At 46.1% G+C, this 26,435-nt stretch overlaps 1 protein-coding gene and 1 non-coding gene across 2 annotated transcripts in view; one reads left to right on the top strand and one right to left on the bottom strand.

The window, feature by feature from the left end:
- Xpot (exportin for tRNA) overlaps positions 1–26,435 on the bottom strand; it is a 55,417-nt gene that overhangs the window by 3,838 nt on the left and 25,144 nt on the right. Inside the window, exons 3-23 of the mRNA XM_059245783.1 lie at positions 26,346–26,428; positions 24,432–24,488; positions 23,937–24,006; positions 22,587–22,805; positions 21,217–21,401; positions 20,952–21,120; positions 18,839–19,075; positions 17,040–17,078; positions 16,509–16,571; positions 14,864–14,988; positions 14,275–14,419; positions 14,015–14,134; positions 13,714–13,808; positions 12,710–12,779; positions 11,767–12,005; positions 10,132–10,417; positions 7,869–8,058; positions 6,626–6,742; positions 6,189–6,304; positions 5,184–5,231; positions 2,439–2,510 (exon numbers count right to left, since the gene is read on the bottom strand). Of these exons, the coding sequence (XP_059101766.1) occupies positions 2,439–2,510; positions 5,184–5,231; positions 6,189–6,304; positions 6,626–6,742; positions 7,869–8,058; positions 10,132–10,417; positions 11,767–12,005; positions 12,710–12,779; positions 13,714–13,808; positions 14,015–14,134; positions 14,275–14,419; positions 14,864–14,988; positions 16,509–16,571; positions 17,040–17,078; positions 18,839–19,075; positions 20,952–21,120; positions 21,217–21,401; positions 22,587–22,805; positions 23,937–24,006; positions 24,432–24,488; positions 26,346–26,428 (2,745 nt within the window). The remainder of the gene's footprint in view (positions 1–2,438; positions 2,511–5,183; positions 5,232–6,188; positions 6,305–6,625; positions 6,743–7,868; positions 8,059–10,131; positions 10,418–11,766; positions 12,006–12,709; positions 12,780–13,713; positions 13,809–14,014; positions 14,135–14,274; positions 14,420–14,863; positions 14,989–16,508; positions 16,572–17,039; positions 17,079–18,838; positions 19,076–20,951; positions 21,121–21,216; positions 21,402–22,586; positions 22,806–23,936; positions 24,007–24,431; positions 24,489–26,345; positions 26,429–26,435) is intronic.
- On the top strand, positions 11,268–11,374 carry LOC131895395 (U6 spliceosomal RNA). Its single transcript, XR_009375157.1, has one exon. It is a non-coding gene; the product is annotated as a U6 spliceosomal RNA (small nuclear RNA).

Below are 26,435 nucleotides of genomic sequence, written 5' to 3'. Positions count from 1 at the left end.
CCAGAACCCCAGAAAGAAGGCTGCTGGAGCCCAGGAGTCCAAGGGAAACACAAGACCCTGTCTCAAAAGGAAAGAAAAAGAGGAGGAGGAGGAGGAGGAGGAGGAGGAGGAGGAGGAGGAGGAGGAGGAGGAGGAGGAGGAGGAGGAAGAGAAGAAGAAAAACAGAAAGCATGAAGTAATGGCACAGTAACACATGAATGACAGTGTGGCTGCTTAGGAGAGGGAGGGAAAGGGTTTTGATTTGAGGCCAACATCTCATCACATACAAACAAACTTCCAAGACATAGTCAGTCAGCAAGGATGTGGAGAAACCCTAACGTGAACACTGTTAGTGAGAACACACAATGACGCACACTTAGTGAGAGTATACAACAACACACACACTGTTAGTGAGAACACACATGGCATCTGGTATGCTTTCAGTGTTGTTTTTAAACAAACCAGGGATTGACCCTTGGGCCTCGCAAGCATTCTAAGCACATACTACCCTACCTACGTCTAGTGCAGTATAAAGGCTATGAAAACTTTCCAATAAACTACTAGCAATCTTACTTTGGGGTATCTATCAAGAAGAACTGAGCTCAGCATCTTTAGACAAGATTAGCACTCAGCTCATGTGCACTGTGGTACAACAGTGAGCTGTAGAGAAGACTTAAATGCTCACTGATGGATTGATGGACAAAGTGTGGTTCATTTATAGAACGGACCATTCGCTATCTACCGTAAAAAAGGAAACCTTGGAACCAGGGAGATGGTTGGTGAGGTAATTCTGTGCAAACAGAAGGGCCTGAGTTTGATCCCCAGCATCCCCATTAAAAGGGATGGCACGGTGGCACAAGCTTGTAGTCCCAGTGTCGGTGAGGCAAAGGCAGGAGGGTCTCGGACCTGCTGGGCAGCCAGCCTAGTTCAGCTGGTGAGCTGCAGGTCCCAGTAAGAGGCCCTGTCTCAAAAACAAGGTGGAGGCTCAAGGAATGATCCCCAGGTTGACCTCTGGTGTCCACAAGAACACACACACACACACACACACACACACACACACACACACACACACACACACACCACACACACACACACGTTTTAAGCTGGAATTTTCACCTCAAAATGACTTCCGAATTCAACAGGAAAACCTTGACACAAACCCCAGCAGAAGTTCTTTTCTTTTTCCCTCCCCCGTTTCCTCTCTCTTTTCTTTGCCATGCATGTCAGGGTTTGAACCCAGGGTCTTGCACATGGTAGGCAAGCAAGCATGCTCCACTGCAGTGCATGCCTGCCATGCAGGGTCTTCACGTGCTACCATCACTGTCGGCAGCCTACAGAATGGCTTCTTTTTTCTTTTGTTTGCTTTGCACACAGACTTTCATCGGCAGCCCCAGCAGGGCCAGAACTCCCTGGATAATCTGAGGCAGGTTCAAACTCACGACAGTCCTCCTGCCCTCGTCTCCTAAGTGGAGGAATTACGTGCATGGGCTGCCATGACCGCCTGAATGCTTTCTTTTCAAAAGCATAAACTACTCCAGGGTTGGAAAAGAAAGCAACTGTAATGAACTCTGATTTTTAAAAGGTGTATCTGTTTTTATGTAGATGGGCTTCCATGAATTTATTTATGTGCACCACAAGCCCTTAGGGGCCAGAAGAGGGCACTGGAGCCCCTGGAGATGGAGTCACAGGTGGTTGGGAGCTGACATGTGGGTGCTGAGAACTGAGCTGAGTACTATCCAAGAGCAGCCAGTGCTCTTGACCACTGAGCCCCATGAATTCTGATCTTTAAAATATTTAGTTTTGTAGCAAAACTTAGTGTCTTCCTAAGGAACAACAAAAGTGGCACTACCCAATCATTATTAATTTCACAACAGTGACACACACAAGTATTTCTAAGTATCTCCAACCTGTATGACATGGAAATATATGTGACGTCAAGTTGGGGGATTCCTCAGAACCCAGTAAAACGCTAAGTGTGGTGGCATGTCCCTGTAACCCCAGCACTGCGGAGGCAGCAACAAAAGGAGACCTGTGCTTCAGACCAGCCACTCTAGCACAATGTTGAGCCAACAAACGATGTCTCAAAGGAGGCAGATGGTGTCCTGAGCATGGCTCCTGAAGCTGTCCTCCAGCGCCCCCCCCCCACATGTGCACACATGCACAGAGAAAAGGAAAACGTCATTTCTATTAGGTATGGTTACAGACAATGTTACTATTACTGTGACCTATCATTTACTGAATGGTAGGAAATTAAATTTGTTTTGGATGTTAATAGAATAAAAACATAAAATTGCTCCCATTCAATTTCATGGATTATTTTAGTCTAGGCTCCAGGCTATTGATAGCAAAACAAGCTAATGCCATATGTCTTTTGTGAATTAAAATTTAGATTTCAAGTACACACTCACATTTATTTATTTAATAAAATTTCAAGCAAAATCTGTTAGGAGAGCTCTTACCTGAATTATTTCTGGAGCGACTTGTAAGGAGGGCAGGTATTCCTGTTGAAGATACTGAACACATTCGGGGCCCTGTAGATGAAGAGACAACCCAGTCATCTTCTTGCTGGGCACTAATAATGCTCAAGAGGTTAGACCAACACACCTACACTTCACAGACAATACAGTATTAGGATAAGAACAGACCACCTTGATTAGAAACCCAGGAGACACTTTGACACTGCTTCCCTTTAGCAATGTATTCCTGAGAGAACAGCTATAAAAAAAACTGAACAAATTCAATACTTAAGAACAGCAGTGAACTTCATGTCTTGTGGTAACTTGTGTGTGAATGTCCTAGAGGCCAGAGGTTGGTGCCGGGGTATCCATACACCGCTCTCCACCCTATTTTTCAGACAGGGTCTCTCATTAAGTCTGGAGTGTCCAGTGGGGCTTGGCTGGCCAGCCAGTGAACTCCAGGGATGAGCCACCTGCCTGCATCCCCACCCCAGCACTGAAGTTACAGATGTGCACGTCTGGCCATTTCGTGGGTGCTGAGGACCTAACACAGGTCCTCCTGCTTGCACAGTAAGCATCTGATGGACTGAGCCATCTTACCTGGCCTGCACTTGATAACTTTTAAGGACTTTAGTAGGTTGATGGTCTACTGGAAAGCAAATCACTAAACAAAATCAGTGGTCCACACCTAGCATTTGGGATGCTGAGGCATGAGGATCGCTCTGAGCATGAAGTCAGCCTGGCTACGGAGTAAGACTATTTCAAAACAAACCATACCTTTCCACTTTAACATCCGGATTTTTTATATTTTTCTGTTTACTATTATTAGTACTTCTCAATCACAGGATTCCTTTATCTTTCTTTCTATCTTGACTCCTGGCCCTCTATCTAAATGGGCCCAGGTCTCAACTTACTGACCCCTCAGAGAAACTGTCATCTCCGGGGAGCGAACACTACATTGGTTCTAAAAGGTTTCTCACCTGCCCCCCCCCCCCCCCCCCACTGCACTCTTCAGCTGTCACTTCTGCCCATAAGCTTACGTCTGATCTCCACCAGCTCCCCCGTGGAACACTGCTGTCCCCACACACACACCTTGCTTTGTTTGGAAAGTCAGTTCCACCAACGTATACTCGTCTTAAGGCCTATCAGACAAAGTCCCTTTTCCTATTGCTTGCTCACTGTTCAGTCAGGCAGCTTCAGTCCTAGACTTTTTTTTGCATGCACCACCACTGCCCAACTATACTATTTTATATACCCATTAAAATACTCATTTAAATCACTATTTATTGTGATTTATTATTTGTCATTTTTTTTTTTTTTTTTTTTTTTTTAAATTTTATCCTGGCATGATTGGACACTGGATGGCCTGGGAATTGAACCCGGTTCCCCTGGAACATCAGTCAGTGCTCTTAACCACTGAGCCATCTCTCTCCCTATGCAGTTTTCCCTTGATTCTGAAATATCGGGTCTTCATCTTTACACATTTTTTCCCCACCCTACCTAGGGGTAGCACAGGTCTAGAGGAAATGCCATTGGACTAAAACCTTCCTTCCGCCTTCCATCAGAAGGAAAGACTCAAGCTCAGAGAAGCAAAGATAGCATGGAATGGGCCACTCTGCAGCTAACTGCAGCTCAGGAAATGCTGCTCTGTGCTGGGCCACAGAAGCTGGACAATAGCAATTTTTGTTAAAAGGAAAAAGAACTTGCCGGGCGGTGGTGGCGCACGCCTTTAATCCCAGCACTCGGGAGGCAGAGCCAGGCGGATCTCTGTGAGTTCGAGGCCAGCCTGGGCTACCAAGTGAGTTCCAGGAAAGGCGCAAAGCTACACAGAGAAACCCTGTCTCGAAAAACCAAAAAGAAAAGAAAAAAAAAAAAAAAAGGAAAAAGAACTTATTTTTAAATGTTGGCACCTAATTCAAGTTATCTGAAAATACCCAAAGTCACTTATGATTTATACATGACTAGGCTGACAAAAAAGGACTTGGTATTTATGAGTAATGGACGTCTCTAATCATTTAAACTTGCGACACCCCTGCACGTGAGGGAGAGGCTGAGGCAGAAGGACCACTAGCAGTTCATGCCGGGCCAGGCTACAGTGTGAAATCCTGTCTCAGCTAACAACAAAAAATAAATCAATTTGCCAGGCACAAGCCTTTAATCTCAGCACATGGGAAGCAGAGGCAGGAGGATCTCTGAGTTCAAGGGCAGCCAGGACTATTACACAGAGAAACCCTGTCTTGAAAAAGCAAATACACACAGATACATACATATGTACACATAAATCAATCAAAGGCTGGAGTAATAGCTCAGCTGGCAAAGCACTTGGGTAAACGTAAGGATGGGCTCCACCCCCACCCCCACCTCGGTTACAAAAGTCTGAGTGCTGAGGGACGCTTATAACCCCAGTGCTAGGGAGGCCAAACAGCGGTTCCCTGGGATGCCCTGCCAGCCTAGCCTAAGAGTGACAGAAAGCATCACCTTGACCTCTGGGCGGCACAGGCACACGTGCCCCTCCCCCACGGGCAGCCTCTGGCTGTACAGAAATTGAACACGGAAATGACCCTGTGCCCCACAATTGAAGGGCGGTAACAGTCACTGCTTTCACTCAGCCCTTTCCACACATCCACAGAATCAGTACTGAAGTCACCTTTCATAAAACAGTTTTCCAGGTGATGAGTCAGAGCCAACTGAAAACACAGCAGATACGGGCTAACCGTGAGAAGGAGCAGGAGTGTAAGGAAGGCTCACCCGTTTGAGATGGATTGTTTTCAGCGTCACAGCACACTCAGAAAGCGCCTGTAAAATGTAAGTGTAAATGTTAATAGGGGCAGTTCTTCCTTACAAAACCAAACCTTCATCCCCCCCCCACCTCCAAGCTACTGCAAGGAAAACACACACAGCTTCGTGCCTGCAGGGAGTCAAGAATGGTAAAGGAAGTAGGCCACACAGAAGAGAGCAAAAGACGAACCCCTGGGGGCCGGGGGAGGCCTCAGGGGTTAGGAGCACTGGCTGTTCTTCCTGGGAACCAGGGTTTGATTCCCAGCACCCACCACCATCTGTGACTCCAGTCCCAGGGGATCTGACTCCCTCCTCTGGCCTCTGGGGGCGCTAGGCATGCACACGGCACATAGACATCCATGGAAACATAATACCCACAGACATAAAAGAAAAAGAAAAAACTACAAACTGTAGTCCTAATGTAGCAGCATGGCTTTTACCCAGCTATTCGAAAAGTGAGAAAACAACTCTCTCACATGAAGCATTCTGAAAATGAGACCTGGGACCCAGCACACAGAAAGAGAATGGCCATTCCTGCTCGTCACGGCAGGGGAAGCCGCAGAGTAGACGTCTGTGCATGATGGCACAGACATACAGTCCCACACTCTGGAGGCAGAGGCAAGAGACTGCCCACGAGTCTGAGGACAGTCTGGTGTGCAGTGAGACCCTGGCCAGCTACGGCTGCACAGCATATCCTATGCCATAAATAAAGTGAGGGGAAGGGAAGGAGGAAACTGAGGAGAGAAGGGGTGAGGAGGAGAGGGTGAGGAAGAAGAAGAGAAGGGATGCGGCTTAGCGGTAAAGCGCCTGCCAAATGTGTGACATCCTTATCTGTCCCCAGAACAGGAAAAGTAACTCGATGAGTCCTACTCTGAAGTCGTTATGTCGATATAAAAACAACCCGTGAAACAATCCGCCTGTCATTAGAGAAGCGTCTAGAGGTCTGCACGTGTAGACAGACTCTGAGGTGCTTACCAACACCGTCTGCGCGTCAGCCAGGTCGAAGGTCTGCTTTAGAGGAGCTAGGAAACATGCAGGGACGATGTGCTTATAAACGAAATCAGCAAATCCCACTGGTCCGTCTTTACCTCCTGTCAAGAGAATCCAAATAAATGTTCATCTTGTTTAAAAAGAGAGTCAGTCAGTCCACGTAAAGGGGAAAAAATAAATAAATAAATAAATCAATCCCCGGTTCCTGCTTCTATCTGGATCAGAGATCCATTTCAGTTCTAACCATTTCATTTAAACAGTCCCATGAAGCAGGCTGGGGATGAAGGTCGGAAGACAGTTATCACGCTGGAGGTGTAGCTCACCGTGGGATCACTTAGTTAAGAGTATGCACGGGGGTGGGGGGGTGGAGGGAGGTCAGGATGAAACCTCAAAACAAAATAAAAACAACAGGTTCCTCTCACCCCAGAGCTCCACCAGCTTTGAGAGGATGATGAAACACGTCTTCTGTGCAATCGGATCCGGATACTCAACGGCTCCCTGGATAACGGTCACCAGCACCCGTTCTACATTCTCCGCACCTGAGGAGAAAAACCAGACTGTAATTTCAAAAGGAAAAACACTACCTGAAGCATTCATTTCAAAATATACAGTACGTCAAAACATGCCTAGAGCGTTGATAAAATCCCTTCACTGCTGTTATTAACTAGGCACCTCAATTCTAAGGACTGAGAAGCCAGGATTCCTTTAATATCTTGCTCTGCTGATTTTGTGTGTGTATGTGTTTTTAGGGGAGGACCTTGCCAAGTAGACCAGGCTGGCCTCAAACTCACTGATGTGTAGCTGCCTTTGCCTCACCAATATTGGAATTAAAGGCTCCATGTGATGGTCTGAATGAGAATGGACACCACATGCTCATGTATTTGAATGCTTGGTCCCCAGTTGGTGGAAGTGTTTAGGAAGGATTAGGAGGTGTGGCCTTGTTGGTGGAGGCGTGTCAGTGGGCGTGGCAGGCTTTGAGGTTTCAAAAGCCCACGGTATTCTCAGTGAACTCTCTCTACCATGTGCCTATGATCTCACTACTGCTCCAGCCCACGCCTGCCTGCGGTCACGCCCCTGCCAGGATGGTCACGGACTCACCCTCTGAAACTGTAAACAACAACAAGGTCTTTATTTGTTGTCTTGGTCATGGTGTCTCACCACAGCAATGGAAAAGCAGCTGAGACACTCACCATGCCCAGCTTACCCCTCTTCCCTTGTGAGGAAAAGTCTCAAGAGTTCCCCAGACTGGCCCTGAATACTGTGCAGCCAGGCTTTGCACTTACTTGGCTGTCCTGCCTCAGCCCCCCAGATACCTGTGATTACAAGCCTTCTTCACCGTGGTTGGCCAGTGCTATCCTCAATTTCCAGATGGCAAACGGGCCAGTCAGACTCAACTGTCAGGTCAATTCTGGCACATGTTCACTATACTACTTACTAGCAATTAAAGAATACAGGGAAAGAGAAACCGGCTACAGATTAAGTTTAAGGTGCTCTACATGCTTGTAACTCATTTCTATTACAGAGTACTGAACACTCTTGGGGACACCAGACCACCTCCTCACAAGTTCACTGTTCACGTCCACTCACTGTGGAGCTCAGGTATCCGGCTGTGACAGGGACCTAGGCGGACACACTGGTGTGCACGTGCACGGCGTGCATCCTTACCTTGATTTGCGATCACCTCGCTCATTCCGCTGCCAGTGACGGTTTGCAGGAAGGCGAAGTAACTCCTGCGCAGCATCTGCTTCTCTAAGGCGGCCGACTGGTCGTTGTCTTCTGCTGGCCGCAGCAGCACTTCAAAAATGGCATGAAGCAGGGGCATGAACATCTGCTGTAGAAATGGGGACACCTGAATCTGCAAAGAAGAGCAGCTGTTACTGACCTCAGAAGCTATGAAGAAAAGCAACGGGGTACTCTGGAAAGAGGTTAGAATTTTGTAAAATTAAACTAACACTTTCTAAAAGCTCTTCACTTTCTACGGAGTATATTTACAAACTTAATGAATGTATAAACATATGCACTACCCAAAGACTCAAGATTAAATTCAACACGTATGGGGCTGGAGAGATGGTTAAGAGCACTGGCCGCTCTTCTAGAGGACCTGGTTCTGCTCCCAGCACCCACATGAGGCTCTCAACCATCAGTAATTCCCATTCCAAGGAATCTGACGCCCTCTTCTGGTTTCTCCAGGCAACGCACACACATGGTGCACAGGCATGCATTCAGGCCAAACACCACACACATAAAAGTCAATCTTAGGAAGTTCAACTTGAGCCGGGCGGTGGTGGTGCACGCCTTTAAACCCAGCACTCGGGAGGCAGAGGCAGGCAGATCTCTGTGACTTCAAGGCCAGCCTGGTCTACAGAGCGAGATCCACAACAGGCAACAAAACTATACAGAGAAACCCTGTCTTGGAAAAACCTTTTTGAAGTTCAACTTGTATCTTAGAATTTTGGTTGTGGGCCAGCGAGATGGTACAGTAGGTAAAGGCGCTTATGTGCAAGCTTGGTGACCTGAATTCAATCCCCAGAACCCATGAAAAGACAGAGGAGAGAACCGACTCCACAGTGCTGGACTCGGATCTCTACACACCTACACACACACACACACACGTACGTACACACACACACGCACACTCTAATAAAAGTTAAAAAACAAATAAAAGAAATTGAAATGAAATAAGTGTTCATAATCAAAGTTGGCCAAGAAATTTTTTTAAATTTAAATTCTTTTTTTTTTTTTTGGTTTTTCGAGACAGGGTTTCTCTGTGTAGCTTTGCGCCTTTCCTGGGACTCACTTGGTAGCCCAGGCTGGCCTCGAACTCACAGAGATCCGCCTGGCTCTGCCTCCCGAGTGCTGGGATTAAATTAAATTTAAATTCTTAAAGGAAAAAATTCTAAGAAATGAATTTTGTAAAATTAAACTAACATATGTGACTTCCATTAGTTAAGTTCCTTATCCTATCTGGGCTCCAGTTTCCTCTTCTAGAAGGCAGAATTCTTACCACTGAGGGTTATTATGAGGAGTACAGAGCAACATCCACGAACATTCAGGCTGGCAGACTCTGAACTTAGCAAGCTTTGTGCCATTCTCCCTAGCCAGTTCATACCTGTTTCATGCCCTGGGTGACTTCTAGCCTCTTGTCCCAGTGCTGTGTTCACTTAGAGCTCAGCACTAGCTTTACTTCCTCTTCCTGGTACTTTTCTCCCGCTACAGTGACTAACGCTTTTATTAAAACATCTATCTACTCAGGGGGCTGGAGAGACGGCTTAGTGATAAAGAACACTTTCGGTCCTTTTCCCAGCACCCCCATGGAGGCACACAACTCCACGCCCTGTGCCTCCACTTCCAGATGATCCACCACTGTCTTCTGACCTCTTCAGGCACCAGGCATGCACATGGTGCACCTACCTATACACAGGCAAAACACTCATACACATAAAAAAGTACTGTTTTTCAACCTAGAAACCTCCCTCACCTTACCTGTGTGGCAGACAGCAGACTATTGGGAATGTTAGACATGCCATGACCCATGTGACCAGGCAACTCAGGGTCATTTACTAGGTAAAGGTGGGGCTGAGGGGGGGCCTGGTCTGCAAAGAGCTTCCTGCACACACATGAGAACCTGAGTCTGAAGCTGCAGACCCCGGTAATGAGAAGCTGGGCATGGTGGTGTACCCGAAGATGGGGAGGAATGTCAGTGTCTACCCGAAGCTGGTGTGGCTCCATCAATGAGCTCCAAGTTCAGAGACAGACCACGTACCAAAGACTACTGTGGAAGGTGATGGAGGCCGACCTCTGGCCTCCACATCTGTGAGTCACCCCACCTCCACAACACACAGTAAGGAGGACAAACCCAGAAGGTATGTGAGGATGCAGACTCTAATTTTTAAGTCACAAGTCTCAGCAATCGGAGGGCTTGCGGTACCTTGAACTTGGCCGTAATCTGGTTGATGAGCGGAATGAATTCCTGGAGGTCTTTCGCTTCACAGTCTTTGAGCATGTGTTCTGAGGCAGACGGGATGAAGGGAAGCACTTCTTCCTCTAGGCAAATGATCATTCGGTGAAGGAAAGTTCGAACTCCACTTCTGAGAATGTCCTTTTGTACAGGGCAGCTGAGGGCTGGCAGGAAGGTCTGTAAACAGTCCAGATACACCTGGGAGCAGCCACACTGTTTCACAGTCTGCTTGTTGCTGAAAGCCTTGCTGGTTCGACTGCACGACCAAAACCAGACAGGCAGGGTTAGTTCATCCTTCCAGTCCAGAGTGCACAGCAGCGCAGTGCACACCAGCACGACGCACACCAGCACGACGCACACCAGTGCGGTCCACAGCAGCGCGGTGCACACCAGCACGACGCACACCAGTGGGGTGCACAGCAGCACTGTGCACACCAGCATGACGCACACCAGCACGACGCACACCAGCACGACGCACACCAGTGCGGTCCACAGCAGCGCGGTGCACACCAGCACGACGCACACCAGTGGGGTGCACAGCAGCACTGTGCACACCAGCAGAGTGCACACTAGCACGACGAACACCAGCACGGTGCACAGCAGCATGACGCACACCAGCAGAGTGCACACCAGCATGACGTACACCAGCACGACGCACACCAGCAGAGTGCACACCAGCACGGTGCACACCAGACGGCAAGCTGCCAGCACTAGACTCCCGTTCTTTCCTCTACCAGAATCACTTCCCTGGGTAGTTAATGGCCATGTGGAAATGACTGCTTCCAGATGTCATCACAGAACACGTTAAATAAACTAAGCAAATAAGATGTAGTTAACATAATCTGAGTCTGTCTCTCTGCTTCTCTAAAATCTGATAAAGTCTTCAGAAAAAAATGTACTTACTACGACTAAGCCATCAGGTAATCTGTACGCATCACTCACTAAATTTAGAAAACAACCCAATCACACTCACAGCCAAGTTACTCCCATCACCCGAGGCCTGGCTATGCCCTGAAATGTGCTGAAGTGTACAGTGTACAACAACTTCCCGGTATAACTTACTAGCAATCACTCCAATTTTCATGCTGTTAAAAATGTAGGTAAAGGTGCTCGCTTCGGCAGCACATATACTAAAATTGGAACGATACAGAGAAGATTAGCATGGCCCCTGCGCAAGGATGATACGCAAATTCGTGAAGCGTTCCATATTTAAAAAAAAAAAAAAAATGTAGGTAAAGAAGCAAATGGCCGCTTGGTGTCTTTGGGACACAATGTTACAGCTAAAGAGTCTCGGGACTTCCCCTGAAGGCACCAATACTAACTAAGCCACGATGTCGCAGTATGCTGCTGGTACACAGACACCTGGGCTAACCTGAAGCACAGGACTAACTGACACTCAAGTCAGAAGCTGGAGAACTAAGGATTTAGACAGTCTTCATGGTAAAATACAGCCAGCAGATGACCTGCCCTCTTTGCTAGCCACAGTTTAGACAATCGGAGGAACTCAGCTCTGAAAACACTTAAGTGTACCCATGCTACAAAGGTCCACAGCAGAGCTTCGGCCTACGTAGACGCACATTTTAATTTAACTGCAATGGGGCTCACCTGGCAAATCCAACCGCATGGTTGAGGCTATCCGCCAGAGACGCCTGCCTTTCCTCATCCTGAGCCATCATCAGCTTCTCCAACAGAACCTTAAACCTCTCCATCAGCGGCGTCAGGAGGTCCTTCATCAAGGCCTGCTTGTGTTCTGCGGGGTAGTCGCTGTTGACGATCAGGACGCCAGCTGTTTCATAAATGAAGAGCTGATCGTCGCTGCTCAGCAAGGACTGGTAACCGTTCTCCTAGGCGGGAATTTCGTCTTAACTGAGGGTTTACATTTAGTGCCTCTCATTTACTTAATCAAGAACAAGCACGAGAGATAGGAAATATAATCCACCACATCGGCTCATATACCGGGCATTTATAAAAAATGAAATTTCTGCCAGGCAGTGGTGGTACACGCCTTTAATCCTAGCACTTGGGAGCAGAGGCAGGCCGACTTCGAGGCCAGTCTGGTCTACAAAGTGAGTTCTAGGACAGCCAGGGCTGTTACACAGAGAACTCCCGTCTTGAAAAACCAATATATATAAAATAAATAAAAATAAAACAAAGACCATGTGTAAATCAAACTGTACTTATAAACTATCTCAACTTCAATCCTTTTAGTTAGTGACACTGACAGAATGTTTTAGACCCTAAGTCTGAGGACAAAAACTTCAGTGTTAAGTGGCCCTGGGAATGAGACATATGATCACGTTAGAGACTAATTTAGAGGCTGAATTTCTTCTCTCCTCCATGAAATATGTCGGCTGCATTTAACAGTCCAGAGAAATCAGAACATACTCCGAATCCCTCCATTACTATGCTTGTCATCCAAACAATCTTGGTAACGATCCAAATAAACTCTGTGCACACACCTCCCCTCCCCTAGTTAGAGACAGGGTGCAGCTGGTTATGACGGCACAGGCAGTCTCGATGTCCGGGGAGACACTCAGAGGGTACTTACAGGGGGAGAAAGGGCCAACAAGTCTTGGATTCTATTCAAAATCTCCTCAATGAAAGGATTCATCTGTTTACTGGGTGAAAGGGAAAGGAAAACCACGGTAAGTGATGTGCTCACAAGCTGCTGAAATATGAACCCCTTTAAAAGGGAAGGAACCAAGGCTCAGTTTTATATGCTAGCCAATCTGATCACTAAAATTAGCTTACGAGCAATTTAAAAAGTCCACCTGCTCTGTAGTGATACATTACCAAGACGATGGCACTACTTATTCCCCCCCAAAAGTACTTATACAGATACTCTATATGATAGGTTATGTTAAAAATGTACTTTTGGGCTGGGCATCACAGGGCAAGCCTATAATCCCATGCTTAGGAGGTAGACAGAGGCAATGGAATCAGTTTGCCATCTCCAGGACCAAGCAAATAAACAAAAAACATGCACCCTGGCCTAGGGAGATGGCCCAGCCATCTTGAATTAAGAATGAAATGCAGCCGGGCGGTGATGGCACACGCCTTTAATCCCAGCACTCGGGAGGCAGAGGCAGGCGGATCTCTGTGAGTTCGAGGCCAGCCTGGGCTACCAAGTGAGTTCCAGGAGAGGCGCAAAGCTACACAGAGAAACCCTGTCTCGGAAAACAAAAAAAACAAAAAAAAAAAAAAAAGAATGAAATGCATTTGCTGTGCAAACCCGAAGACTTGAATTTGACACCTCGATCCCACATGGGAAAGCTCAACTCCCACGTACCTCAAACACCCACTCAATAATAATACACAGAATCTACAAAACGATAGAGTAATACACAAACTTGCATCAAAGTATGCAAACAAGCCATCTGTTAGTGCTGAATACAGCAACAGTCGTCAGCAGGGAAGGAAGCCAGAGCACGGCCACTCAGTGCTCCTGTCGGGGGTGGGGGTGGGAGGGTGGGGGTGGGGGGGGGGGAGCGCTTCAACTCTCAGCTGCCTCCAAGCGCACACTTCACGACCAGCCCTGGAAGCCACACTTACTTGAGAGATTTGACAAATCTGGAGAACAGGTAAGCGGTTCTGCTCCGGACTTTAGCGCTGGAATGCCACAGACCCCTGTGATCTAAGAAAGCCATCTACAGAAAGAGACACTGATCATTTCTGGTCTGATTCAAGGGTTTCATCGTCATACTGCAGTTTTTGCTCACATCAAACTGTACTTGTCGGGCAGGACCAGGCATACAGGAGGAAAGTTACATCACACACAGAGAGGCTCTTCAGGGCTTGATTTACATAGAACTGTCACCCAGCATTAGTCAGAGGGAGTGAGGTGCGCACTTACTAGTACACTTGGAATGTGCTGAGGTTCAACTGTGAAGAACTTTTCATATCGAACAACAGTTTCAAAGAACTCCAGTGTCACAGACGTGTGCTGGTAGGAACTGACTCCTGATGTTACCAACTAGAAAGGGGGAAGAAAATGAAGAAAGCCATTTTGTTTCCTGCAACCTCCAAAGTCCCTCTGTAAAGACATCCAAGCTCTAGCAACGACCAAGGCCCTGGAGCTTATCACACGTAGTGAAGGGTGCTCAGTATACCTACCGTTCGCATCATGTCCTGCAAAGCACTAGCTTTTGAAACGTCACCTGAGAAGTGCGCACCGTGGGACACGGGGAGAGCTTCCGCCAGCATGTACAGCAGCCTCACTGCCACCTCCACCTCCATGAAGCGTGTGGTCTGCCAGTTCCTGCCAAGGCATCAGAGTGTCTGTCTGTCTGTCTGTCTGTCTGTGAGACCTGACATAAACTTTGTATGACTCTCGACACTCGGGACAGTGACGCACCCACAAAATGGCTCGGCCACTGGTGAGGTGCCCACACTCCTGTAACCAACCCCAATAAAACTCACTGGTTACCAAGACAGCAGAAGAGGACCAGGGGAGGTAACAGCGTGGGAGGTGAAAACGGCTGGACTACATTAAGTGCATGCATGGAAATACCATAATGAAAGCCATTATTAAGTATAACTGACATGCTAATAAAAAACCATTTAAAAAGTCAAACTACTCCTTTTTTTGCCAAGCAATGTAATCTATAGCACAGAGGTGGACACAGGATAAATGACAGAAGCGACACTGTTTCCGGAGGCCTAAGGAGGATGGCCAGCCCCAGCAGGAGCGGGCAGAACTTACTGCAGTGTGGCACTGAACACCCTGCGGACAGAAGCCAGCACTAGCTCTGGTGACACCTGAGCGAGCCTGTCCAGCAGCAACTTCAGCTGTTTTCTGTACTCTACAAACATGGCCTCATCTTCACCCTGCGGCGACACAAGTCGAAAGCATCAAGATGGCGCGGCGGTTAGGAGCACTTGCAGCCAGAGCCCGACGGCCGCACTCTCACCCACAGCCCAGGGCGGGAGGAGGGAACCGACCTCCACTGCCACACCCTGGCCCACCCTCACATACTGATAAATAAACATCAGTTTACCTCGCACCTTCTATCTTTGGGTAGAAAAAAATCACAAACCCCTTCCTGCTCACTAATTAGTAATTCTAAAAAACACCTTAGCCATCAAAGGCCTGGGGCGCACACCGCCTACAGAGGGGACAGGGCTGGGAGAATACAGCCAGTGTGGGCCCACATGAGGCTTAGACTTGCCTAGTGTCTTCATTCACCTTTTATTCCCCCAAAGGGCCAACAGTGTTACGATTGGGGCTGATGTGTTGGTTATTATCACCATTATCCTTTGAGAGTACACACACACCCCTAATCAAGCACCTGATGGCCCTATAGTTAGTGGGAAGTGACCCTCTCATGACCTGGACACACTTCTAAATGAACAAGTCCAGTTAAGCCTCATTCTCACCCTCCTCCATTAAGCCTCAAGCTACCACTGAGCTATATCCCAAACCCTGTAAATTATTTATTTTAGTAAGAGATTTTCTACTCATTTTACATACCAACCCTGTCCTCCCTCTTCCTGCCCAAAATTTTTTTAGAAAAGATTCTTTTTTGTTTGTTTGAGACAGGCTCTCCCTTTGTAACCCAGGATGTAGCCCAGGCTGGCTCAACAGTTATGGCAATATTCTTGCCTAAGGCTGCCAACTTCTGGGATTTCAGGCATATGCCACCAAGCCCAGCTTACAAGATTTTCTAAGTATGTGTAAGTGCACATGAGCATTCGCACGTGCGTGTGTGTGCAGACAAGAGGCCAATCTCAGGCATTGGCTTCAGGGGCTATTCACTTTGTGTGTGAGAGACAAGTTCTCTCATTGAGACCTGGGACTCAATGCCTAGGCCAGGCTGGCTGGCCAGGGTACCCTAGGGATTCACGGTGTTTGCTTTCCCAGCTTAGGACTACAAGCACGCACCACCAAATCCAGCCATCTACAGCCACCAAATGCAGATCCTAATTTTTGTTTTTTGTTTTGTTTTTTGTTTTTCGAGACAGGGTTTCTCTGTGTAGTTTTGCGCCTTTCCTGGGACTCACTTGGTAGCCCAGGCTGGCCTCGAACTCACAGAGATCCGCCTGGCTCTGCCTCCCGAGTGCTGGGATTAAAGGCGTGCGCCACCACCGCCCGGCCAGATCCTAATTTTTATACAGCAAGCACGTTACCAACTGAGTCACCTCTCCAATCCCTTAGACAGTGAAAGATTCAGGTCTCTATGAGTGTTACCCACAACTGACATTAACATAAATTACTACATCAGTATAAACACGATTGATTTAAAACACTATTTCTTGTTTTAAAAGGCTCTGAAACTAAAAAAATACCAATTTGATGCAAACAAGCAATAAAATTAAAACCAGTTTTTCTTTGACGCAAAATTCCTTACTTCATTTTCAAAGTTATATTCTTCATCATAAGTCAATTTTTTCATAACAGCCAACATGATTGCCTAAAATTAATAATGAAATAACATTTGTTAATTGTTCTTTTTAATCTGGAAGTTGAGCTACATTTCAAGGTAGATTTCAGACAAAGAACTGATCAGTCTTAGAAGGACATCTCTGTCACTCATTCCAAGGCTCAGGGACTCTCCAGAAGAGGAGAAGCATGACAAGGAGTGGGGTGCTGTGAACAAATCTGAGCTACAACAATCTGTCCTGGAGGGAGGGTACCCGAGACTCAGGAAACACACAACTCACAAGCCCCTCCCTCCCAGGGCTACACACTCATGGAGGGCTGCTGGGAATGACTCCTCCACTGTGGCTTCTGGGAGTTAGCACCTGAAGCTGGGCTCTTCAATGACGCAGCTGCTTCTACTCTGGTGAGTAACCCCTCACCCACAGTCAGCTAAAGAACCCCAGTAAACTCACTGATTTGGGGGAAGAAAATCTACCATTGGTTTCAAGAAACCACTCACCTCTACATTAGCCTTTTGCTGGTCCGAGAGCACTGGAAGCTTCGAATAAAAAGCAAACAATAATTTATTGGTTAAATGAACAATAATTTATTTTTAATGTTCTACTTGGTTACCGAAGTAGTTTTCTAAGCAATTAATATCTTCTAAAACATATACACAGGAGATACCAACATACATAATGGTAGTATGATTATGGGGCAGAGCATTTTCCCAGCATGTACAAGTCCCTGGGCCCAATCTCCAGCATAAGAAAATAAAATATACAAATTTCTGCTGATTAGTATGACAGCAAATCTATAGTTAATGTGTTCCTAACTTCAGATGTAGTAATTCCATGTCTAGTAAATAACTTGACAAACGAGCAATAAGAAGATTGATTTGATTAAGTTGTTTATCATGCATTTATAAAGAATTAAGCTTTACAGTAGTAAAGGATGTTTTTGTTGTTTTGAGACAGGGTCTTAGCATGTAGCTATAGTTGGCCTGGAACTCACTATAAAGACCAGGCTGGCCTTGAACTCACAGAGATCTGCCTCTGTCCCACCAACAGCTGAGACTAAAGGCATGCATGACCATGCTCAGCTTCTTAAAACAAAGCAAAGATCACAGCTTACAAAATCCTAAAAACCCTTAAATTCTGCATGCAAAATGTCACACTTCTAAGAGTGAAGGAAGCCTGGGGCTCAGGGATGGAGAATGTCTGGCACACTCCTGGTTCTGGGTCCAGTCTCCAGCACAGCAAACAGAACCTAACAATGACGGACAACATGGCGGGGAGATGGCGCAGCCGGTACAGAGTCTGCTGCACAAGCCTGAGGACCCTAACTCAGATCCCCACCATCTGTGTGAGCCAAGCATGGCGGCACACGTGGGGAGCAGGATGGGTGGGCACAGACGGACTCTGGGGTTCACTGACCAGCCAGCCGATAGCCAGTGAGCTCCAGGTTCACCAAGGGCCTGACTCAAAATGAAGGTGGAGAAATGAAGGAGGACAACCCTCTCTGACTTCTGGTCTTTACACATGCACACGCACGCGCACAGGCACACGGACAAATGCACACGCACAGGCATGTGGACACACACACAAATGAAGAAAGCTATACCCTCTTGCAAAAGTTACTTTAAGCTTGAATGAGTCAATTAACCCAATATAAACCAAACCTGAAAATGCTGGGGGAGGATTGTCATGATCAGTCTACTCAGCTATCGAGTACAACAGCATCAACTGGCCGAGCAGAATGTGCTACGGATAAAGAGTGATCAACACTTTCAAACTGGGTCCGAGGCACACACACTCCAGAGGATAGGGAGTCACTGCAGGTACTGTACCCCAGACCAAGACCGAGGTTGGGGAAGCCATGAGAGAGAGGAAGCCACTGCTGCGCCCTCAAATCACCTTCCAAATAACTTAATCACCTTTGGGCTACATTTCTTTTTTTTTTTTTTTTTTTTTTTTTGTTTTTCGAGACAGGGTTTCTCTGTGTAGCTTTGTGCCTTTCCTGGAACTCGCTTTGTAGACCAGGCTGGCCTCGAACTCACAGAGATCCGCCTAGCTCTGCCTCCCGAGTGCTGGGATTAAAGGTGTGCGCCACCGCCCGGCTGGGCTACATTTCTTAAGTTAAAAAAAAAAAAAACTAAAAAAAAGAAATACAGTAATTAACAGAATACACACACACACACACACACACACACACACACACATACATACATATATAAACCAGAATTATGAGTATTTTCTTATTTTCAATTTTCAACAGCTCTTTATAAATCTACTGGACAAAAAGAAAACAATGACTCACCTGTTTCAAAATATGAAGATAATCATAACAAAATCCAATAATGTTAGAGGAGATATCATCATCCTCATGAACTAGCAGCTGTAACATAAGTGGTACTTTTGTCTCGATCGCTTCAAGTGCCTCTTGCGCATTCTTGACAGCCCCATTCTTAATTAATTTAGTCCAGCTAACTATTAATGACTGTCCCATTCCATTGACCAGCTTAGAAAATCTGGCCACGAAGTCCAAGTCTTCTTCCTATGAGCAACAAGCAAAGACCATGGTTACGACCACCCGCCTCGGGGAAGGCAGGCCTCTGACCTGCGGCGTGAACGCAGTGCCCATCAGGGTTCCATCTTTAAAAAATGGTTATGTAATCGTGGCATGGAGGGTTAGTGTGGGCGTCTATGTGCCATCCTCAGGGGTGAGTCTCCTCCACGTGTGTGTGTGTGTGTGTGTGTGTGTGTGTGTGTGTGTGTGTGTGTGTTTCAGGAATGAAACTCAGGTCATAAGGATCTCAAGGGAAGAGTTTTTACCTGCTGAGCATTCTGCTGGCCCTCAGGGCTCAATGTCAAGACAGTAGCTACCAATTCCGTCATTATGACAGGAAAATTATCAGAATTTGAATTTTTCTGCTACCATTATTATCCAATAGTACTCTAACAGCAACTATGTTTTGTTTTTTAATTAAAGAACTATTTTGTATGTTTGTTGTTTCGCCTGCACATACATCTGTGCAACATGTGTGCCTGGTGTTCAGAGAGGCCAGAAGAGGGCAGTGGATCCCAGAACTGTAGTTCCGGCCTCTGCCAGGGCAGCCAGTGTTCTTAACCACGCATGTCTTCATTCCTGCCACTGTCATTTTCATGACGACAGTCCTGTGGATATTACCAACTTTGAAAAAAAAAAAAAGAGCTTTCATACAAGAGACGTTTTAGAACCGTCGTCCCCAACTGTTCATGAATATTTCTATGAGATCAACGCTGTCACACTGCATGTGTAACTGTAATAGTCCTGTCTAGAACTGTGAGATTTAGGCCTCAACTTGCCTACAGAGACACAAAGCTGCTATTATAGTTGCCTGCTTCGGTCACTGCCATTGTTACAGGCAGACCCTGATTATTTTCACTAGTTATCTATAAGCTGTTCTCCCACAGACGGAGGCTCTACTTTTACTATTTTAGACTTCCTTTTCTTAAAAACCCCGGACATTAAATAAATAAGACAATAGAAGGTAACATAACTACCTTCGGTGCATGAAGAAGGAACTACTAAAGCCACATTACTGAAATTATCACCAATACAAAGATATCACAGGGCCAGGCAGGGCGCCACCAAGCCTGATAACCTGAGTTCCATCCTCAGGCCCTCCTGGTAGGAGAGAAGTGACTCTGGAGGTTGTCCTCTGAGCCCCCTCCCCATGTGCGCTGTGCTGCAGGCATGTACACACACACACACACACACACACACACACACACACACACACACTAAAGAAATGTAATAAAGAACTCAAAGCAGTCTTAGAGACGCTTTCCCTCAGCTACAGCTAAATCTGAAACGCCGCCCCGGGCGCAGGTGCGGCTTGGTGACAGTGCTGGCAGGAGCGGAGGGAGGGCTCAGGGCTGCGGGACCACTGTCCGCTCTTCCAGAGGACCTGCCCCCACGTGGCCGCTTAGAACCACCCGCAGCTCCAGTCCCGGGAGCTCTGACCCCCTTTTGGCATCCCTGGGCACTGGGCATACAAGTGATGCACGGACAGACATGCAGACACAACACGCATACACATAAAATAAAAATGTGAAAAACTATTTTAAAATTCAAGTCTACGGTGAAAACGAAACTTTTATGGTTACGAGGTCTAACCTGGGTCAAACAGTCAAATGCACTATGGTATAACTGGTGTATTTCCTGTCACTCAGGGCATGATCAACACTGCAAACCTGCAGGATGCATGCACCATTCTGACTGTAAAGAATGGGTACTGCCAAGTGTGCAAGGAAAACACCACAGTTGTTAGTGGGGGCTCTCAGAACATGGTGGTTTACCATCAGTTCAAGGACATCCCCAAACCCAGAGGGAAACCGCGTTCAGCCCGTGACGGCTTTCAGAGCTCACACGTAAGAACTGCACCGACCTGGTCAATGCTGAAGAAGCCAGCCGTCTGCAACACCTGACACAAGGACTGTACCAGCTTCATCTTATCCACAGGGTCCATGCCTTTATTCACAATTTCAAACAGACAGTCGCATGCTTCTTCCCGCAGAACTTCCACTGACATGTGACCTAGCAGCATATTTATAAACCTGGGGGTGGAGAAATCAAGACCGTGACATTTTCAGTTCACCGGTTTTCGACCCCGACTCTGACAAGTTCAGTTTAAACATGATCGGTGTCCGCACCTATCATTGGCTATAAGGGACAAGTCTATCCAAGAGACGTAAGCCCCAACGACTTCAAGGCACTGGCACAGCACTTCTGAGTTAGTGTACTGGTAACTGTGTAAGATCTGGTACCACGACTCCACCAGACTTGGAATGCACTGTTCTCTCATTGTGTCTTTGATCAGAGTATTCCTGCGCGCCTCCTGCAAACAGAACACAAAGACAGGGAGATTATGACAGCCGAGTGCAGCTGCACACAGTGATTTCCTCTGCACCAAACTCCAGGCTTGTTAAACAGTGCCTGCCATGGCTTCCTATTTATCTGCTCTAAAATTACATCCTGTGATTCTCTGTGTTTCCTTTTTCCGTTCTGTTCCGTGGTGCCAGACTTAATTCATTAAATACAAACTATAAATAAGCATTGCTTAGAAATTTCAAGAATGTGAAATGATTTCTAAACACTAGACAAAACTGATACTTAAGCTATTTAGAAAAAAACAGCTATGACTTAAATGTACAGTATCCTTTAAGTTTACGAATCTTTTAGTTACAGTTGTCTTGAACTATTATATACAAGTAAAGCTATTTCCAGTGGGGTTTTTGCTTTTTTGTTCATGACACAGGGTTGTCAATATGTAACTCAGGATGGCCCTCCTACCCTAGTTACCCAAGTGCTAGAAACAGCCAGTTACATTTCCCACTCTTTACTAATTACTTCTATGTTGAAGGGATAGAGATCAAATCCCGGCCTCCTGCACACTATGCAATGGCTCTCTGAGTTCACAAGCACTTTACATTACCATAGCCTTAGGAACAAGGCTTGACTAAGGATGTACCTCAGCTGCAAAGATTCCCTGGCAGTGATAAACACTGTATTCAATTACTAGCACTACTTAACAACAAACAAACAAAACAAAAACAAAAACAAAGAAAGGCAAGAGAGATGTCTAGATGCATAAAGACCAGGATAGAGGGCTTGGGCGCCACGACTGGCTGAGACCACGAGACAGCATGCTGACCTCCACACTCATAAGCTACTGCTTTTCACTTGTTCAGAAGCATTCAGTAAGGATGGCATTTCACGGAACTATGAGAAATTAAGGTGTACTTCCCTGGTGACAAGGTGGCTTAGTTTTAAAAATCTAATGTAATGCTATAACTTCAATCTTCGGTGGTGGGAGAGGTTAAATTTCATTGTCAGCAAATTCAAGATGCTAGGAACATTTGTAGTTTAAGAAGATGCGAAAGGCTGGGCTGGGTGGGGTTGGGGATGGCAGCGAACAAACAAAAAGGAATGCAACAGACCAGACTCCCTGTCCTCACCGTATGTATGCTCACCTTCCCTTCAAAGCATACGTTAAGAACCCAGTCAGTGCCAAGTGACTTGCCTCTGATGTGTGAACCACGTCCCGGTCCACCAACTCTGAATCGATGGCCATGAGGATGCGCAGGTACAGATCCACTCCCCTGGGGTTCAGGTCCACGACTGAGAGAATGTCAAAGAAAAACTTGGGCCATTTAGTGAGATACTCCGTAACAAAAAGCAAGGCGAAGACCTGGGCTGCTTTATTCCGTATAAAGGTCTTCTCTGGCTGGGGATTCAGCATCTGGCAAACAGAAAAATCCACAAAATTAGATCCAAACTATTCAAAAGCACATTATTTTTTTCTATTTATCATTAGCTGGCAAAAACTCACTTAAATTTCAATATTGCCCAGATTGGCGGCAGCACAGCAAACTGCAAATTTACCCATGAGTGCAAGGGACCCGTCACATGATGAGCAAGTGAATTAATGGCTGCCTCTTAGACCAGGAGGCAGAGGCAGGTGAATCTCTTGTGAGTTCCAGGCCAGCCTGGTCTACAAATTGAGTTCCAGGACAACCAGGGCTACACAGAGAAACCCTGTCTCAAAAAAATTTTTTTTATTTTCCCACAGCGTTGGGCATAAATCTGTTACTACTCAAACATTCTCTTTTTCTTTTTTGGGGGGGGAGGGGGCAGTGAGCTGTTTGCCTGTTTGGAGTCAGGGTCTTCCTATGTAGCTCAGGTTGGCCTCACTCGGAGGGATCCACCTGGCTTTCTGCCTCTGTGGGATCAAAGGTTTGAGCTACCAGGCCCAGCCTAGGCCTTGTTTTTATGTGACAAGGTCTACTAACAGCTCAAGTTGGCCTTTAAAACTTGTTCAAACTCCAGGCTGGCCTCCAAATAACAATCTTCCTCCCTCTGCCTGCTGGTATTGAGACACAGGTATGAACCAAGGGTTATTAAGCTTCATGTACAGAAAGAATTTCTTTTCTTTTTCTTTCTTTCTTTTTGGCTTTTCAAGACAAGGTTTCCCTATGTAGCACTGGCTGTCCTGGAACTCACTCTGTAGCCTAGGTTGGCCTTGAACTCAGAGATCCGCCTGCCTCTGTCTCCTGCGTGCTGGGATTAAAGGCATGCACCACCACCGCCGGGCTAAATAAAATTACTTTTTAAAACTAAAGTTTCAGCCATGTGTGGTGGTAGGTATCTTTAATCCTGGCAGTCGGGAGGCAGAGGCAACCAAGGCTACATAGTGAGACCCTTTCTCAAAAAAGAGAGAAAAGTTTCCACAATGTTATGGCAAGTAGAGCAGTTTTGGTTATTAATACAATCTTAAGTTACTGTTTCTGCCCGCCATCTTCAAGACCAGCACTTTAAATATAAGAGAGGGAACAGCTGATTGACTGAGGCACCCAATGAAATGAACGATTACCTGAGCTTGCAGCCACGACAGGAGTGTCTCCCTGATGAGCTGCTGCTGGGCTGTGCTGAGTTCTGAGTACCTGTTAAAGAGGGAACAGTGACTACATTTGCTGCATGCGGCGGTGAACGTAAATCTCATCTATCAAAAGGGAGAGTTTTACACTGCGGATGTCCATTAACACAGTTGTAAAGAACACACAGATGAGTGGGTCAGACAGGCTACAGTCAGTGACCTCAGATTTGTAGCTCAGTTCACGCTCAAACAAATGATAGCTATGTGATTTTTTTTTAAACCAACCATGCATTGAGGTCTGTGGTCTACAGAATAAGCCTACAGACTGGCTAGCTCAGTCTAAAGAAATCAAAACCCATATATATAGCCCAGATATAATTTCTACCCTGGTAGTTTACTATCTGTATTTTGGTTTCTTCAAGGACGGAATAACAAATTAAAATATGCCTGTCTCAACAAATCTTTGAGATTAAAAACAATGAAAAGGCTTACTTGTATTTAACTTGATGTTCTAATACTTGGAAGCAGAAAAATTTTATGTGATCATCACTGAAAAAGAAAAAAAAATTAGATAATCAGAGAATAACTGGAAAACAATGGCAAAATACCAGTAACAATGGTGAGGTTTCTAACACTAGGCTTTTGCCTGGCTTTCTACTTACCAATCATATCTTACTCATTTATAGTATTGTCTTTTTTGTTTTATGGCACTCAGGGCCTCATGAATTTCAGGCAAAGGCTTTACCCAGCAGCCACAGGCCCAAGCCCTGAGTTAAACAGGTTCAAAGAGCTCTAAATACAATTCACAACACGTGGCAGTCCCATTACATTTTGTAAACAACATAACCACGTGTTCTAATACACACCCCAAACACGGTACTTTGTGAGTGGAGGCCACTGCCCCGAACTCTAACGTGGAGAGTCAAAGCTCCGGGAACAATTTCTGTGCTTTACTTTACAATGATCAGGAAGATCAAGACGGCAAATATCGGGGCAGCAAGAGACTGACGAAATCAGAGGTGCCGCCGTGACCTACCTGAAACTTAACCATTATTAATTAGTCAGTCCTCTTACAGGCAAATACAAAATAAACAGGGTAGGATGGCTCAGTCTACCCTCAAAGTTCACACAAGAAACTGAACCACAAATAAACCCACCTTTGTAAGATGGGAGGGGGAAAAAAAAATCTATTTCTAACTCCCCTTAGGAGGATACAGCCAACAATTCTGACAAAATTCCTTTAGAGTCCAGGAATCTGCTCAGTCCAGACAGCAGTGCATGAGACAGGCTCTGTGTGGGACACTGTTTCCTATGTAAAGAGTGTCTAAGCAGAAATGCAGACACTCTAAGACGTTCAAGAAAAAGAAGCCTCAGTAAACCCAACTACGCTACAGCCACACAGGGCGCCACACAGGACTACGGGCCCAGCACTCCAGGCAGAGGGCCATCACTAAAGCCCCGTGCTCCCAGCAGCAGGCTGCTGTGTCCTGCTAGCTAACAGCTTCCCACAAGCCTCACTATGCCGCCAGGTTGTCTTCTTTAATAAGAAGCTAACTTAAATAATGATGAAATGAGTATACAAGTTTCTATTTCTACGAAACTGCGTTTGCTGCTTTAGAAAGACTACCCAGAAGGCCACATTGCAGGGGAGAGCCTTTTCATATGTGGTACGTGGCCTCAGGAATCAGAGGAGAAGAGCTGGAGGAAAATATTTCGAGACCTGCTTTCACCCTTCCTGAATTCTCCTCAGAGGCCCACGCTGGAAACCGTACAAGGTGGACTATGAGCATCACCCTAAGACTGCAATGAATACTAATGACAAGACCTTGGTCCCAACACCAATAGTAACTGAATACTGATATATACTCCAAGTGAAGGCTTTAGATTAAGATACAGATCATTAATGATCACCTCCTTCACCAACTTCCAACTGTAAGACAAGGACATATTTAGTGTAGCCTCTTCCAGTGAGGACTGGCTATCAGGTACACAATACACATAAAGAAAGGATAGTTCGGGCTGGAGAGATGGTTCAGTGGTTAAGAGCACTGACTGCTCTTCCAGTGGATCCGAGTTCAATCCCCAACACCCACATGGCAGCTCACAACTATCTGTAACTCCGGGATCCAACACCCTCACACAGGCATACACATAGGCATACATACAAGCAAAACACCAACAAAATAAAAGTACATTTTAAAAAGGATAGTTTGACTGAAAAATCAATTGTGGATTGGCTCAAAGAATTGGTTTGCTATTTTTCTTTTTTCATGCTACTAACAGTTTTCAAAAAGGTAAGTCACAAAATGTTTTTATAAAAATACTTCCCAAAACAAAACTTAAAATGTTTCATGTTCACAGACATGTCAGTCCTTCCAGACAATATGGAGAATCTGTCTTAATTACCTGTATGTCTTCTGTGCGAGAGCCTCTGCACACACCTGCCAGGCATCTGGGGAAATCTTTAACTGCTCAAAATAAGCCAGGGCCTGAAAG

The sequence above is a fragment of the Peromyscus eremicus genome, chromosome 18 (genome assembly GCF_949786415.1).
Source record: "Peromyscus eremicus chromosome 18, PerEre_H2_v1, whole genome shotgun sequence".
NCBI classification, from domain to species: Eukaryota; Metazoa; Chordata; class Mammalia; order Rodentia; family Cricetidae; genus Peromyscus; species Peromyscus eremicus.
Note: the sequence above shows the minus strand (reverse complement) of the source record. Positions and strands in the feature narration are given on the sequence as shown.